This window comes from Tenrec ecaudatus, chromosome 2 (genome assembly GCF_050624435.1).
Source record: "Tenrec ecaudatus isolate mTenEca1 chromosome 2, mTenEca1.hap1, whole genome shotgun sequence".
NCBI lineage: Eukaryota > Metazoa > Chordata > Mammalia > Afrosoricida > Tenrecidae > Tenrec > Tenrec ecaudatus.
In genome coordinates, this window is record NC_134531.1 from 133,016,965 (window position 1) to 133,033,558 (window position 16,594).

General features: G+C 42.2%; 1 protein-coding gene across 3 annotated transcripts in view; it reads right to left on the minus strand.

The window, feature by feature from the left end:
- Positions 1-16,594, minus strand: part of FBN2 (fibrillin 2) — a 247,901-nt gene that overhangs the window by 48,924 nt on the left and 182,383 nt on the right. For all 3 annotated transcript variants that reach the window (XM_075541492.1, XM_075541491.1, XM_075541490.1), the window contains 9 exons: positions 14,773-14,895; positions 14,487-14,612; positions 9,017-9,139; positions 7,330-7,452; positions 4,136-4,297; positions 3,406-3,474; positions 2,555-2,680; positions 1,193-1,318; positions 319-471 (listed from right to left, as the gene is read on the minus strand). In XM_075541492.1, coding sequence (XP_075397607.1) covers positions 319-471; positions 1,193-1,318; positions 2,555-2,680; positions 3,406-3,474; positions 4,136-4,297; positions 7,330-7,452; positions 9,017-9,139; positions 14,487-14,612; positions 14,773-14,895 — 1,131 coding nt within the window. The remainder of the gene's footprint in view (positions 1-318; positions 472-1,192; positions 1,319-2,554; positions 2,681-3,405; positions 3,475-4,135; positions 4,298-7,329; positions 7,453-9,016; positions 9,140-14,486; positions 14,613-14,772; positions 14,896-16,594) is intronic.

Genomic DNA, 16,594 nt, shown 5'->3' on the forward strand with positions numbered 1-16,594 from the left:
CATTAGTATACAGTGATACGCACATACACACGCAATGGGACTTCCAAAAGATTGTGGAAATTCATTATCTTTAAGTTCTATTTTTCCACGACTTTCAAAGCCCCTCTTTTATGAGTGTGTGTATTCTGTCAGTATATATACACACACCAGATACATATGTGTGTCCATCTGTGTACATACACAGATACACCCTCGTCTGTGTATGTGATAGAGATGTGTGCATGAGAATCTATGCCATGTATATTATTTGCCGTTATATAAACACACATACACACATACCTATATATCCTCCTCTCACTGTCGGAGCTACACGCTTACCTGTTCCTGGTGTTGGGCATGGCTCACAAGGTTTGTTCCAGGCTTTGCCCACATTATAGGTGCAGCAGCACATTCTCTTTGTCACATTAAAAGGCAACTCATTCTCACAAGTGGTTCCATTATAGCTTCTGTAGCAAAAGCTTTTTCTCATGTCTACGTGTAGAAAAACAAGTAAGCTACTCAGGCACAACATTACCTTGCTCATAATAAATCCTGTACCATCTATGAACAACATGCTTGATCATTCACAAAACTCTGAAAAATATCTAAATCATTTGACCGTATCCAAGTTAAACCTAATTCATTTTAAGATGAACATCTCTTCTGTTTTCGATAAATATCGTTTACAATTTTTTTGAAAGAACGCTCATAGATGTTTCTCTACTCACAAGCATTTACTTAATTTTAAAAGTAGTCAGTATTAACAGTTACTCTCTTAATTTGTATGTCACTTTATATAAGTGTAAAATAAAACATGCAAGACAATGTAATAGCCGTTTACATTTCATACTTCAGACTCTTGTTTTCTGAAATACTGTAAGTATATAGCCAACGTTTAGAAACATGGTACAGATCCAGAAGTTGCTAAAACCCATTGCTGTCGAGTCAATTCCAAATCATAGCCATCCTACAGGACAGAGGCGAACTGGCTCTCGGGGTTTTAAAGGCCACGTCCTTGTGGAGGGAGCCCCCCTCCCCCGCCCCGGGTTACCCCATGGAGCAACTGGTGGTTCGTTACTGCTGGCCCATCATCTAGCCGCCGAGCACTTCACCGCGGTACCACCCGGGTGCCTTGTGGGTTATGAGGCTCTCAACACTTCTCATCAACCATGAGCATTTAACTTCCAAACTTTCTGAACAACAATTCACCTACCCATGCAGTTGTGGCCTCCGTTGACCTGCATGTATTCAGGTGGACAAATGCAGGTGTAATTTCCCAGGGTGTTGTAGCAGGTCCCTGGTCCACACACACCAGGATGTGCAAAACATTCGTCAATATCTAGAATAGACACACATTCCCATGAATGACATTTTTTTCCTAAGGAATTTGTATTATTTAAATTGTTGACAAAGTGATAAAACTCACTGTCGCCAAGTCTATTCTAACTCATAGTGACAGGGTAGAACTGCCTCTGTGGCTTTCCAAGTCTGTAACTCTTTACAGAAGTAGAAAACCTCATTTTTGCCCTGATATTATGGATGATCCTCCAAATTCATGCAAGTCCAAGCTGTTCCTAAGTAGGACGTTCTGATCCCAGGGACTGCCTGTATCTGAATGACATGGTTTGTGTCTTTCTTTAAAAGAAAAAAACAACAACCCAATATTCCAAAATATAAATGGTCAAAATAAATTATCTCAAAGTGGTAAAACATAATTTAAATGCCACCTATAATGCTATTGAAATTTCAAATGAATTTGTTTTAAATCTGTCCCTCATGTCCTGTAAGCTAAATTTTAATGCCAACCTAAATGTCACAGGACAGGTGAGCCTTAACCTCTGTAGCTCTTTTCAAATTACTAACCATTTTGAGATTCGAGAAGCAGTATGGCTGCTGCTGTTCTCCAAGTAAATCTCATTTCTTCCAGATTCATTTATCTTAATATGCTCCAAAACAAAGGTTATGATGGAAAGAATTGTGTTACATACGCAGTGTTCAATTTTATAAGTATTTGCTCATAACTTCATTAAGCAAAAATCAAGTCTTCTGTACACCAGGACTTCCAGCTATAAAAATAGGGACCTTGTCCAAAGACGTTCCCAGTCTAGTGGGCAGACAGGGCCCAGAAGCGAATATTAAAAGGTCAAATGATAAGTAGGGTGATGGAAGCAAAAAAGGTGTTCATACAGCCTTTGAACATCTTAAAACTTTGTAGTCTAACCTTTAAATACTGCCACAACGTTCATTTAATAGGTCATCTGATCTTATTGTTAGACATAATGTACCTTACCATTGGAACTTATTTGATGTTTGATGGCTTCACACCACCTCCCATTTACCCCCATTTATTTTTTATCAAGCTATTTACACAGAGCAAAAAAACTCCCAGTGAATTGTAGCACCGGAGCGGTAAGTGACTTCTTCACCATCATGCACGCAGACGGTGTGGATACGGACAGAAAGCAGTGCTGACTGGTGGTGTTGACTGATCTCCCATACCCTCTGAGGCTGAGCCTTTCGTCCAGGCCTGAAGGGTGCTGCTGCCTTACAAAGAGTCGAGTGTCCAGTGCCCTACCTTCACAGATGCGGGTTTCCTCGCTGAGGTAGTAGCCTTGTGGGCACTCGCACTGGAAGCTCCCGAAAGTGTTGATGCAGTTTCCACCTTGGCAGAGACCTGGTAACTCCTGGCATTCATCGATGTCTACAAAAGGGGAGGCGAGCTGGTTTACAACACATGTCACGCCGGCAGAGAGGAGCTATGGCTGGTACTTTCCCACCTGCGGTCTTGTAAGACCCACAGGCTTCCACGCATCCAAGTGCGCGGATTCCAAAGTAATCTACAATCGGATTGGATTGAATGGACTCCAAAGTAATCTATAATTGGATTGGATTGATTGGATTACAAAGTAATCTACAATTGGATTGGATAGACTGGATGACAAAGTAATCTACAATTACTTTCTAGATCCCCATGGTTTTAAATGATATCTTTGTTGCCGAGAATACTCAAATTAACAGATTTTTTTTTACCTATCCCCTCAATTCTAGATCTACCTGTCAATGGGCTGTTTGATTTCTCTTTTAGATTATCTAAAACTTTTCTCAAAGTTAGCACCTCTAAAATCAATCTCTCCGTAGTCTTTCATTCCCACCCACCATGGGCTTTCTTGGGGTTGTGTTGCAAATGTGCCCCAGCTCGAAACTCATGATTAAAGAGAAGAGGGATGCGTTCACTTGGGGATAATCAATCACAGCATCAGCGTTTCTGCAGCACAATCCAACAGGGGTCATTGCAATGGACTGCGATCTTCAAATCAAAAGAAGTGGTCCTTTGTCACTGTCGTCACTGATGGACCATGTGTACATTTCCTCCAGTGTAAGCCTAATGTCAATTTGGGTAAGTATGGAGGACATTGATCAGCTCACCTTCCAAGATGATTGTAATGGGGTTAGGTCTGAAGCCTTCCCCTCCGGGACACAGGGTGTAATATTCAGCTACAAAAGAACAGAACACACGAGATTGGATGTTTCTATTGAACTGGCTGGGGCAAAGAGCAAGAATTCTGCAAGCGCCAGGGTCAAAACACCCACCCCGAGGGGCGTAGTCCCATTTTCCTTAGTGCTTTTTCAAATATATTTAAAAGTCATATTTATTACATTGTACATGAAATAAGATCACTTCTTCATAAATTTACATACACAGTAGAATACCAAAACCCATTTGTTTTCAATTAAAGAAAAAAATATCGCTCACAGACAATTTGCTTCCTAACTTTTAGGCTAGCAAGTGAAAACCTCAGAGTAGAAAGGTTTGGGTCAGTGTCCATGTCCGAAAATAACGTTTCAAAGGAAAGCCTTCTAAGACTGACTTCGGCATTACAGCACATGCCTATGAACCTGAGCTGAACAAACCTTTGAGAAGACCTGGCGCGGCCTTCATCTTTGATCTGGAGCATGGCTACTGCGGTTATTCCATTTTGGAGGGAAGATTTCGGTTTGCTGTTCCCCTCATGAGAACAACAAGGCGGTGGACTGTACATGCGTGTCATTTAAAACACTCTCAGCTGGCTTCAGCACGACACGGGAAAGCAGCCCACTTCACTTCTCTGTCCTCATTACTCCCAGAGGGTGCGCCCCTTCCCAGCGCCATACTTACTGCTATTGACAGGCGGGCACGTCTCGCAGGGGTTTCCCCAGGCCTTCCCCAGGGAGCAGCAGCACGAGGAGCGGCTGACACCCACCCCAATCTCAGTGTTGCAAGATAGACTCCCGTCGCCTCGAGGACCGAACTTCAGGTAGCAGTTGCCCACGCGGTTGTCTGCAGAGCGAGACAGGAATTGTTTGTTAGCTGCTATTGTCGCATTAAGAATTGGTTCTTGGAATGAGAATTTTAGAAAAGTCACTTAAATGAGGAAATTCAAATTCCGTACCATACAAAGAAAAGGTTCATTATTCTTTGAATCAATGTCAGTTGCTTAAAACGTTTCAAGGTTTTCTGGCGTCCCAGTGCGTGTTTTGTCTACACTATACTGTATTCACTGCGTTGTGGTGCTCTGGAACAAAGTTCGCAAGGTCTCCAAGGTATGCCTGCTATTTAATATTGGTTGATGGTATAGAGTCAGAAATGGTTACAGCCTGAGAACAGAAAAGGTGGAGCTTCCTTTTATTGAAAATGCAAACGACTGGCAGAGAAGTGGTTTGTTTTTATGTGTGGATGAAGTGTTAAGTGTTTGATGAGATAACTAGTGGGCATCTAAAACAAAAAACAAACCAAAGTCCCTGCTTCCCCTAGAGTAAAGCAGTCTCTAAGGATGTCTTACCTTTGTCCGTAAGGATGTCCTTTTCCAGGGACTGGTCCTTTTATAAGGACATGTCCAAAGTGCATGAGATGAAGTCTCACCAACTTGCTTCTAAGGAACGAACTCGCTATATTTCCAAGATGGATTTGCCCCTTGTTCCAGAAAGCCATGGTGTATTTAATTTTCTTCGCGAACACCCAAATCCTAAAGCATCCGTTCTTATTCATCTTCCTTAGTCCTCTTACTCATTGTCCATCTTTTATTGCATATGAAGTGACTGAAAACACCATGACGTGGGCCAGGCACTCCTTAGTCTTCAAAGCGAAATTATTGCTTTTTAACATTTTAAAGACACGATTTGAAAGCAGTTTCCCCAGTGCCATATGTCATTTGATTTCTTGACTTCCCTGGCCATTGATGGTGGATCCAAGTGAACTGTAATCCTCGACAATGTCAATCTTTTCCCCATTCATGTTGCTTATTGGTCCAGTTGTGAGGATTCTGCTTGCCTCTTGTTTAGGCATATTCCCTGCTGAAGGCTGTGGTCTTTGATCTTCGTCACTGGGCCAGGGCAATGTCCTGGGCTCTGTCCATATGCCATCTCTGGGACCTTGAACAACTCAACGGAACCACACTGAGACTTGTGGTGGTGGTGGTTGCTAGGTGCCATTGAGTCAGTCTGATCTGTAGCTACCCCGTGTACGACAGAATGAAACTACAGTCCTGTGTCATGCTCACAATCCTTCCTATGCCTGAACCGACTGAGATAGCCACTGTGTCAATCCAGCTCGTGGAGAGTCTTTTTCAATGCTCCACTTTACCAAGCATGATGTTGTTCCCCAGGGGCTAGTCTCTCCTGACAGTATGTCCGCAGTATGTAGGATGAAGTCTGGCCATTGTTGTCTCTAAGGAGCACTATTGACCATACTTCTAAGACCGACTGCGTTGCTCTGTTTGCAGTCCAGGATGCTTACAATATTCTGCTCCAGCACCACAATTCAAATGCATCAACTCTTTTTTGGTCTTCCTTATTCAATGCCCAACTTCCACATGCATAGGAGGCAATGGAAAATAACCATGGCTTGGATCAGGCACATCTCAGTCCTCAAAGTAACATCCTTGCTTCTCAATACTCTAAAGAGGTCTGTAGCAATTTACTTAATTCATTATGTCTTTTGATCTCGTGACTCCTGCCTCCATCAACACTGACTGTGAATCCAGGTAAGACGCATTCTTTGATGATTTCAATCTTTCCCCCATTTATTATGATGTTACCCAATGGTTCGGTTGTGAAGATTTTGGTCTTCTTGACATTGAGTTGTAGTCCATACTGAAGGTTGCAATCTTCATCTGTAAGTACTTCAAGTCCACCTCAGTTTCAGCAAGCAAGTTTGTGTCACCTGCCTATTTCAAGTTGTTAGAAAGCCTTCTTCCAGTCCTGATGTCACAGTCTTCTTCATATAATCCAGGGTCTCTGATGATTTGCTCAGAATATAGGTCGACTGAAGTATGGTGAGAGGTACCACCATGACACACAACTTTGCTGATTTTGAACCATGCAGGATTCCCTTATTCTGTTTGAATAACTCCCTCTTGATCCATGTACGAGCTCCAATTCTCATTCTTCTCAAGGCCATCCAAAGTCTATTATGGACCACATAGTGGAATGCCTCTGTGCAGTGAATAAAACACGGGCAAACCTCTTTCTGGTGTTCTCTGCTTTGAGTCAAGATCCATCTGACATTAGCAATGGTCGCCCTTGTCCCGTATCCTCTTCTGAATCCAGCTTGAACCTCTAGCATCAGTTTCCTGTCAATGCACTGCTGCAACCATTGTTGGATAATCTTCAGCAAAATTTTACTTGTCTTTGGTATCAATGATATCGTTCTATAAGTTTGAGCATTTTGTTAGATCTCCTTTCTTTGGAAGAAGCAAAAACATGGATCTCTTCCAATCAGTTGGCCAAGTAGCTGCCTTCCACATTCCCTGTCATAGACTAGTGAGAGCTTTCAGCGTTTCATCGGCTTGTTGAAACATTTCCATTGGCGTTCCATCCACTCCTGTAGCCTTGCTTTCGGCAAACGCATTTGGTGCAGTTTGAACTTCTTTCTGTCTTATCATCGGTCTTCACTCTTGTGCTGCCCCCTGAAGTGATGGAAAGTTGACTGTTTCTTTCTGGTACAGCGATTTGTGTTTTCTTTCTGTCTTCTCCTGATGTGTCTTCCATCATTCAATATTTTGCCCACAGAATCTTGCAAGATTACAACTCGAGGACTGAATTCTTTCAGTTTCAAATGCGTTGACCATGTTCTTCCCTAAGTTAATTTAAGACTTAGTTTTTGCCAAGTCAGGTGAAAATACCTCTAAAATTCCCATTTCAAAGTCTGGTTTGGAAAATATGATAAAAGTGAGTCTATAATGTTTAGAAATGTAGAATCCCCCCAAGGATTATTTCACTTTGAATGCATTGGGGCAGACATTCATCACAGTTCATTTCTAAGAGTCCAACTCATCAGCTCTATCTAATTCCTTGCATATGTCTCCTACTTACCCACACAGCCCACCCCAGTGGGATTCAGCTGAAAATCAGGCGGACAGTTGCATTCATAGCGACCAGGCGTGTTGACACATAGACCGTTCACGCAGTTTATGGGGTCTGCACACTCATCAATATCTAAGAAAAGCAATGAAAATGACCATCAGCATCTTTAATTTACCCAAGTCGACTATGGTTCATAAGAACTTGGTGGATTTTTTTGCCATGTAAGGAGCTCTGCGGGTGCACTGTTGACACCCTTAACTGTTAACCAATAGGTTTGTCATCTAAACACACCAGCTGCTCCCTAGGAGAAAGCTATGGTAGTCTGCTTTCACCGAGATTTACAGCCTCGGAGAGCTTGCGGACTGGGTCTAGTCTGTTGTTTGGGGCCAATTAGAACTGGAATTGACTTCAGAACTATGGGTTTGGTTTTGCGTTCTCTAAGTTGGCAATTAAAAATGACTAAGACTCGGCACAAACAAAATCAAATAAAAACCTTCTATCAGAGCTTCCAATTGGTTCATTCCATTTGACCCATTCTGTTGAGCATTTGTTTGATCACCCCAGATCTACTGTACCAGAATCACCAGTTAGCAATATCCTCCCGTGCTTGGTGGTAAGACCCCAGTGAACCACTTCGAAACCACTTTTGAATCCTTGTATACATCTAAAACATGCTGCTTAGATTGAGTTCACTGTTACCATACCGAAGCTCTTTATTATGCTTCCTAAACAATTAGTGGTAGAATTCTGAGGTCAAATTATCTGTTTCCTAAACTAAAACTATGTATGCGTACATACACAAAAATAATTTTGTAGTAAGGTATGTACTACTAATCTGTTTAAACAGAAGTTGACTGTCAGTTAAGAGCAGTGTCATGATTAAAAATATGTAGGAATGCATTTTTTTCCTTGAAACAATGCAAAGCTACACGGGGCTGTCTGAGATATAACTCTAGGTCCCTTCGTGGGAAGACCAGGAACAGCGCAGATCATTCATCAGGCTCAGTCACACAATGATAGAAACCAAAGTCTCTACTCGCCCCGCAACTAGAAAAACTAGATGGAGCATGCCTACCACTGTAGATCATTCTGATTAGGATCCTAACAGAAGGGTAAGGAAGGACAATGTGAGAGAAACGCAGACCAAGAATCCAAAATAAAACGACTGCACATCCTGGTGCAAAAGAGACTGGTGGGACATCCAAGATTATGGCCCTGAGAAGCCATTCCAACTTGGGACTGAACCCACACCGGGAGAGCACCTTTGACCAGGAAATGTCACTTGTAAAGAACGTGTTCCTCAGAAAGAGCAATCCAAGGGGAGCCAAAGGGCAGCATTTACGTCAAAATAAGTTGTGGAAGGGAGGAAGAGGCAGGCATGCAGGGCAGATGGGAACTGGGAACGAGGAAGGACGGGCGTGGAGTGTGGTGGAGCGGCTGCAAGGCATGCCCTGAAACAAAACGTGTGTGGATGACGGCACAACTCTGCCGATGCGATTGAAAGCTCGAATTGCATGATGTGGTTGAAGTGCCAATAAAACTGTTTAAAAAAATGTATCTGGATTACTAAAGGGGTCGTCAAAAGTAAGAAAATTGCATAACCCACCACTCGGTTCAATTAGGGGAATCTGAGAAATTCCTAGACCTAGAACAACAGCGTGTTCACTTTCACCAGAACACAACTGGGTTGTCATACCTGTACAGTTCCCGCCGGTTCTGTCCAATTCATAACCATCATCACAGATACAATGAAACATTCCAGGCAAATTATTACATGTTCCAAAGACACAGATATTCTGGAAGGAGCATTCATCAATATCTGAAGATTAAAAAAAATAATCTGTTGTTTATTAGGGTACTTTTAAAAGCTTCCTTTACTGATCATCACTATAAATGAACTCTTCTATTTCAGTAAAAAAATTATTTTGTTTGTCAAGTAAAATAAGTTACCTGCCAATACATTATTATCAAGTTTACTTTAAGATACAAAATAAGTATTATTTTACTGGCAATATATTTTCCAGCATTGAAGCACTCTTAGAATGACAATGCTCTTGAAGAGTTGGCTTAAAATATAAAATAATGAATGCAGACATTAAATATGAAATACATTAGAGGAACAAAAGTACAAACACCCAAATTTCTGCTAAAATAACTCAAAGTGGCTGTTTTTGTTATTGCTGAAGTAAAAATGCTAAAATAACTCAAAGTGGCTGTTTTTGTTATTGCTGAATTAAAAATAGCCTTTTCTATGTTAAAAATAGCATTAGTTTTTCAGTTTACATTATTAAAAATATTTTATTGGGGGTTCGTACAATTCTTATTACAATCCATACATACATCCATTGTGTCAAGCACATATGTACATTTGTTGCCATCATTCTCAAAACATTCGCCTTCTACTTGAGCCCTTCATATCGGCTCCTCATTTTCCCCCTCCCTCCTTCTCCCCCTCTCATGAACCCTTCATAATTCATAAATTATTATTTTGTCATATGTTACACTGTCCAATGTCTCCCCCCGCCCTCTACTCTGCTGTCCTTCCCCCAGGGAGGAGGCTATACGTAGATTCTTGTAATCAGTTCCCCCTTTCTACCCCACATTCCCTCCACCCTCCAGGTACCGCCACTTTCACCACTGGTCCTGGAGGAGTCATCTGTCCTGGATTCCCTGTGTTTCCAGTTGCTATCTGTACCAATGTACACCCTCTGGTCTAGCCAGCTTTGTAAGGTAGAATTGGGATCATGATAGTGGGGGGAGGAAGCATTTAAGAACGAGAGGAAAGTTATATGTTTCATTGTTGCAACCCTGCACCCTGACTGGCTCATCTCCTCCCCACAACCTTTCAGCAAGGGGTGTCCAGTTGGCTACCGATGGGCTTTGAGTCTCCACTCTGCACTCGCCTACATTTACAATGATAGGATTTTTTGTTCCTTGATTTTTGATACCTGATCCCTTCGACAGCTCGTGGTCACACAGGCTGGTGTGTTTCTTCCATGAGGGCTTGGTTGCTTCTGAACTAGATGTGCACTTGTTTATCTTCAAGCCTTTAAGACCCCAGATGCTGTATCTTTTGATAGCCGGGCACCATCAGCTTTCTTCACATTTGCTTATGCACATGCTTGTCTTCAGTGATCGTATCAGGATGGTGGGCACCCACTGATATGATTTTCAGTTCTTTGATGTCTGATAACTGGTCCCTTCTACACCTTGTGTAGAGAGATTTTTTATTTTAAAAAATCTTTACCTCCCCTGATATGATGTCATAACAATATCCACCCACATTCTTAAAATTTCATTGCAGTATCTCTACTGAACTTCTTCCTTCCATTTCTAAATCAAGATCGATAAATGAAAAATTATCATTCCTTACTCGTGAAAATGAATGTGTGATACAGCTGTCGAAATGACCGATGTCCATGGACTTGTACACAAATTACCTAATATTCTGAGAATGTTGGCTGGGTGTTACTATTTTAGGCTAGACTGGTGATCGGCACACTTCTGAGACAGGAGAGCCAATCCCATCCCTCACAACAATGTAAGAATTATTCAAGAACCATAAATATATTTTTATAAGCACAGGACATCACAGTTATCTGAATGCCCTTCAACATTTTTCAATTTTACTTCAGAAGTACATGCATGTTCTGGAAGAGTCATATACTATTCGAGAGCCAGTTTGCCAGCCCCTGTGCTAGACTAAACAAAGCGTCCCAAACTACTGTCTTGACACGGTTAGATCCTCAGTCCCAAAGGAACTTCTAGTCATTCCTGGCAGGAAGAGCAAGGACTTTCAACTCCCTTCAATTTATAGCATGATTCAAATTACTTCAAAGTTCAATTAACAGGCGATGGGTTTCTTTTTCTAGTGTGAGCGCACAACAAACACTCGCAGGGCTGGTGTGACAGCTGTACTTCATTCATCTGGGGACAGTGGTAGCGCAGATTTTAACTGCTTTTCAGTTAAGAAAGGTCAGTCATTTGGAGCCACTGAATGCTGTCCTACAAGGTCTCTATGAGTTACATCAATTGAAACACAATGAATATTTTTGTATTAATCTATAAGTGAACATGAAATTACATATTAGTCTTCTGAGTATCTACCCATATTTTTCTTAATTAGCTTTCTTAGAAATACATTGTATTTATCAATACAATTTTAAACACCAAGGCCTGTTGTCAAGAATGGCCCGCTGTGAAGAGGAGCCCTGGTACTGTGGTGGGTTAAGTCTAGCTGCTCTCCGCAAGGTTGGCGGCTCGAACCCTCCCACTGCTCCACGGGAAAAAGAGTCAGTGAAAATTACAGCCTTGGGAACCCTGGCGACCAGGTCTGCTCTGTCCTTCTGCTGTCAGCTGATGGTTAGGGGTAAGGTTTTCCCCCGTTTTTGTAAAATTAATTACTTATTTATGAAAAAATACAGTGTATCAAGTATTAGCAAAACTAAAAAAACCAATGATGTTTCTACTCAGAAACACACACACACACACACAAAGATAAGATCGTAACACTACGACTATTTCTAAGTATCAGATGAATTTCTGACAATGTCTAAAACAGGTTTCTCGTATTAACAGATTAAGAACAAACATAAAATGATTAAAGATTTTAGGTGTTGGTACTTTATACAATGTTAAGAAATTAGCATTCATAATTCCTTCCACCACTATTTTTACTTTTTTTCAGTATTTATGGTATTTAGCACTATTTCCACAAGTACCGTCTATTAGTACTGTCCTTAAGAAGTGAACTGTGTTTCTACTAACACTTTTCCATTAATTACTTGACTGGCTATGACTTGTTGCCAATTTTTTCCCCCAAGAAAATCCCATAGTTGTTTTCTCCCAACAGTCCTCTTATGTGTGAGCACATGCCTACTGCCTGTAGGATTAACTGGTCCCTTCAGTGTACTGTTGTGTACTCATGGTTCTTTGGCACCTTTAAGGACTTGTTCTCATGTGGAACGATATTGGATGTTTTGGTTTTCCTCACGACCAGCATATCCTATTTAGATTATTTTTTCTTTTTAAAAAATCTAGATTATTGAAGAATTTTGCTCTAGGATAAATGCTGGCAAAGGAAATAAGGCAAAACTTTTGTTTTACGATTTGGTCATTTATTGTGAGTTTGTTTCCGTCTTTTAATTTAGGGAAATGTTAGGTTGTTCAATATTTTTTCTTAGTATTTGGCTCCTCACATCATTGACACCAATTACACTAGTGTAGCAGAAAGGCTTGAGATAATCCTAGTGAACAAGAAGAAATGAGCATGTGCAGATAAAGACTAATATAAACTCTAGAAGAAACCACAGAGTACCGAGAAAGACCAGACACATTAAGTATTTAATGGAGGACTCTGGTTCTTGCTCTCTGTAGGGAGTCATTCTCTACTTTTACTGTCTAATGTCCCAGGGGTGGTTTTTTGTTGTTGTTTTGTTTTCTGTTTGGTGTTGCAATCTATTCAGTGGCAAAAATACAGAAGTGAGTTTAGTGTTGAAATCGGAGTAGTCTGGGGAAAATTTTTAGAAAGGCCTATGAGAGAAATTTTAGGTGCAGAATCACAAAGGAGGCGATTCTGTGTCATACATAAAGAATTAAATTGAATTAACTTGAGATTTTATGTTGGAGAAAATGGTTAGCTACTGCTGACTTGTTCCCTTTCCGCGAAGTCCTGTCAAGTTGATTGTTGGCAATACATCATGTCATTCCATAACCACGTTGACGCACGTCTTCTGCTGATCGGCTTCAGCGTTTACAAGAAACCAGGAACTGGAGAAGAGCTGCAGCGCCCTGCGCAGCTGCCTTGTGCCGAATGCATTAGCGTCTGCACGGTAGCGGGTCTGTCGTGGAAGTGTCGGTGCTTGCGCTTCGGAAGACAATCGTCCCCGAGGCCTCCAACCCAGCGCTTGCTCTGACTCTCTCCGAGCTGCGAGAGGAGTGATAGGTACACCATCATCTTGTCGGCCTTTTCCCTTCAGTGCCGTCTGGGAGAGGGGCACGGCTGGGTTTCACTCGGAGCCATTCTGGAGCGTGTGATTCTGTTGGTTGGTTGGCTGCTTTGGTGAGTTGTGTGTGTTCACGTGTGTGTGTGTGTGTGTGTGTGTGTGCACACGCAGACATGGTAGAATTTACGATTCCTCCTTTCTTTAGAAATTAGTAGAAAGGGAGTCTCTAATCAAGCTTCACTTTAGAATCTTTTCTAGCTGGAGTTTACTTGTGTGTGTGTCGGGGGTGGGGGGAGTTGGGGTTTCTCCACGAATCACTTAGCCGTATTTTTTCTTTTTTAAGCTACACAGGCTATAAGGAGGAGTCTGGGTGGTGTAGTGGGTGATGTGTTAGACTTGTAACCTCAAAGAGGTCAGCAGTTTGAAACCACCAGCTGTGAGGCTGTCTGCTCCCAAGAAAATTCACAAGCCGCAGGGGCAGTTCTGTCCTACATGGCAGTACTATGAGTTGGAACTGACTCTTCCTGGCAGTAAGAACAGAGGTGTATTTTTCAACCTCTTTATTTTCATGAATCCTATCAACACAAGAATTGCCCCAAATCTGCAAAAGATGGTCTGAGTCTGTAATTCAGAAGAAAATCCAAATTCCTCTAGTAGGACCAACATCGTACTGGCCACAAAGCCCTAGTCCTCGGAGAAGCCGACGCACCGTAATTGCCGAGCATGGAGGCACTGTTGTTAGGCAAACGGGCCTGGCAACGGGTCCCAGAAGAAGGCTTCCGGTGTGGATGCACAGACAGCAGACTTCATCCAGGCAAATGCCCCAAACACGCACTAAGATCTGATAAACACACTAAACGTTTGTCATCACAGTCTGTGCAACGATTAGGGTGGTAGCCCCTACAGCACAGCTTAAAAAGCTGAACCATCTCTCCACTGCCATTCATGTTCGTGAAAAAAAGTAAACTAAGTGGATATTAAAAAAAGAAGATTGAATAAACTTCCAACTGTGGGTTCCAGGCCAGGAAAACGTCGTACGAGATGAAAGGCACCTTCCTCATCATTCATTCGGCCAAACAATCTGTGCTTAAACAAATGCCTTCTCGGTGTGCACCGTGTGCTGTGTATTCTGCTTCCAGGTGGGGCCGTTCCAGCCCTTTTTGTGGTTTCATAGCTGCAACCGATCCAATTGGAAAGTGAGTCGGAATCCCCGTGACCCACCTTGGCAGGATCTGCTGTCTGAGGCTGGAGTGAAGCCCATCTCACACTCGCACCGATAGGCACCCGGGACATTGAGGCACTGTCCGTTCTCACAGAGATTGATGTTTTCCGCACACTCGTCGATGTCTGTGGAGAAGCAAATGACATCTCTTACATCTATATGAGCCAAGTTCTGCATTTCATGGTACATGCTTTTGTCTTAAGATACAGCTTAACCAAATCCACTCCACCGGATTGAGCAAATGCGGATGACTGCGTCAGAACACACCTCGGGATGCCCACTCACCTGAGCAGGTAAAGCCATCTCCGGTGAAGCCTTCGGAGCAAGCACATCGGTAGGAGCCTGGGGTGTTCACACACTGAGCATTTACGCTGCACTGCTGGGTCCCATTGGAACACTCGTCCAGATCTGCATGTAAAGAGGTGCAACCGAGGGGAAATTGGGACATGCCATCCTGTGAAAATATTTTCATCTACTTTCATTGAAATGTGACCCTCATGGAGTCTAATCCAGTAGAAGAGGCAGATGTTAAACTCAGAAATCAATATAACAGAATTTTGTCAAATGGACCAGTTAAAAACGAAGTTACATGGCATCACAGGAGAATAAAAGAGGCATCTAATCTGAACTGCGGGATTAAGGGAAGTCCCACTAAAGAAAATACTGTTTAATTATGTTCACATCAAACAGATGAGCAAGAATTAGCCAGCTGAACAGAAGCAAGAAACGGTATATATATTTTCTGCAAAAGGAACAGCACAAATACAAAAACAGAGAAGGGAAAGTGCTTGGTGTGACTCAAGAAATTCGCATGGCATGAGATCGAGAGCAACGAGAGACAAAGATGGAAAGATGGTGGGTGGACAGATTCCATAGGGCGTTGCGAACCACAGAGAGATGGCTGGATTTCATCCTTCACCGAATGGGCGAAAACAAGGATCCTGAACAGAGCAGCTCCATGACTGAAAGGCCTGTTCTGCGGAACGGTAGAGAGTGAATTGCAGTCGGCCCGAAGAGAGACCAGGAGAGACAGAGACACACTTGGATTAGAGCAGAGGGTGGCTGGAAACTGCGTAATCCCTTGTAATAAAGGCAGTCTACCTTGCTGCTATTGGATAGGGAGACAAAGGAGCAAAAGACGCCTCCCCCCCAAAAAAGGAAGCTAAAACAAAGTCAAGTTAGACATGGGAGAAAATAGTAGGCGAACACGGCTGGAGAACGGATTGAAGATGTGGCTGGAACATGCTGAAACTAACAGACAGGTGGGTCGGTTGTGGATGTAATGACGCCATCATAAAATGCTATTTATTTGGATTTATTGGACCTGATCACTTAAACTCTATAGTCATCTCATAAGCATTTGATAAGCATGACACATTTGAATGGATAAAAATACACTCTTTAATAAGGTTATTCTTTAATAACCTTACTACAGACCTCTGAGATTTAGTGAGTCAGCATGGGGAGGCCAGTTGAGTTAGGCCAACTTTCTGCTCTATTTTAAATTCACCTAGATAACTCTTAGAGGTTGGAAAAATGCTTCCTTGTTCAAGCACGCAAGACCCGGCCCAGGGGCCAGCTCGCCTATGCATGGCAGTGAGGGCATCACGCAGGCCCTGCTTCAGATCAAAGACTTGTTAAGACAGAAATGGTAGCATGGCGGCTACCATCCCATTCGTCTTTATTCAATCAGACTCTGTGAGTGAAGTGAACCATCTAGATTTGCCTGTGAGAACAAGAATTCTTTTTGGTACTCAGATGCTGGTACCGATCACTTACTGAAAACTTAGCTTCTCCAACACAACCTTTTCATTTCCTTCATTTATTTCACAGAGTTTTGAATCTCACTGATTAACTCTGAAAAGACTGGGAAAATATATTAAGTCATTTTTACCGTACAAGCTGTTTGAACTGCTGGCTGCATATCAAATGGCTCTTACTAAAGAACAATCAGTTTTTAAAAAGCAGATGGCAAGGCATATTGTTGTGGTCTGATCATTTATACAAAGGTTAAAAAAAACTCTTAGGCAGGAATTAGCTTGCAATGAAAGACAGCCTTTCATTTGCAAGAAAATAAGGTGGACCGCATCCTCCTATTCAAATAAGC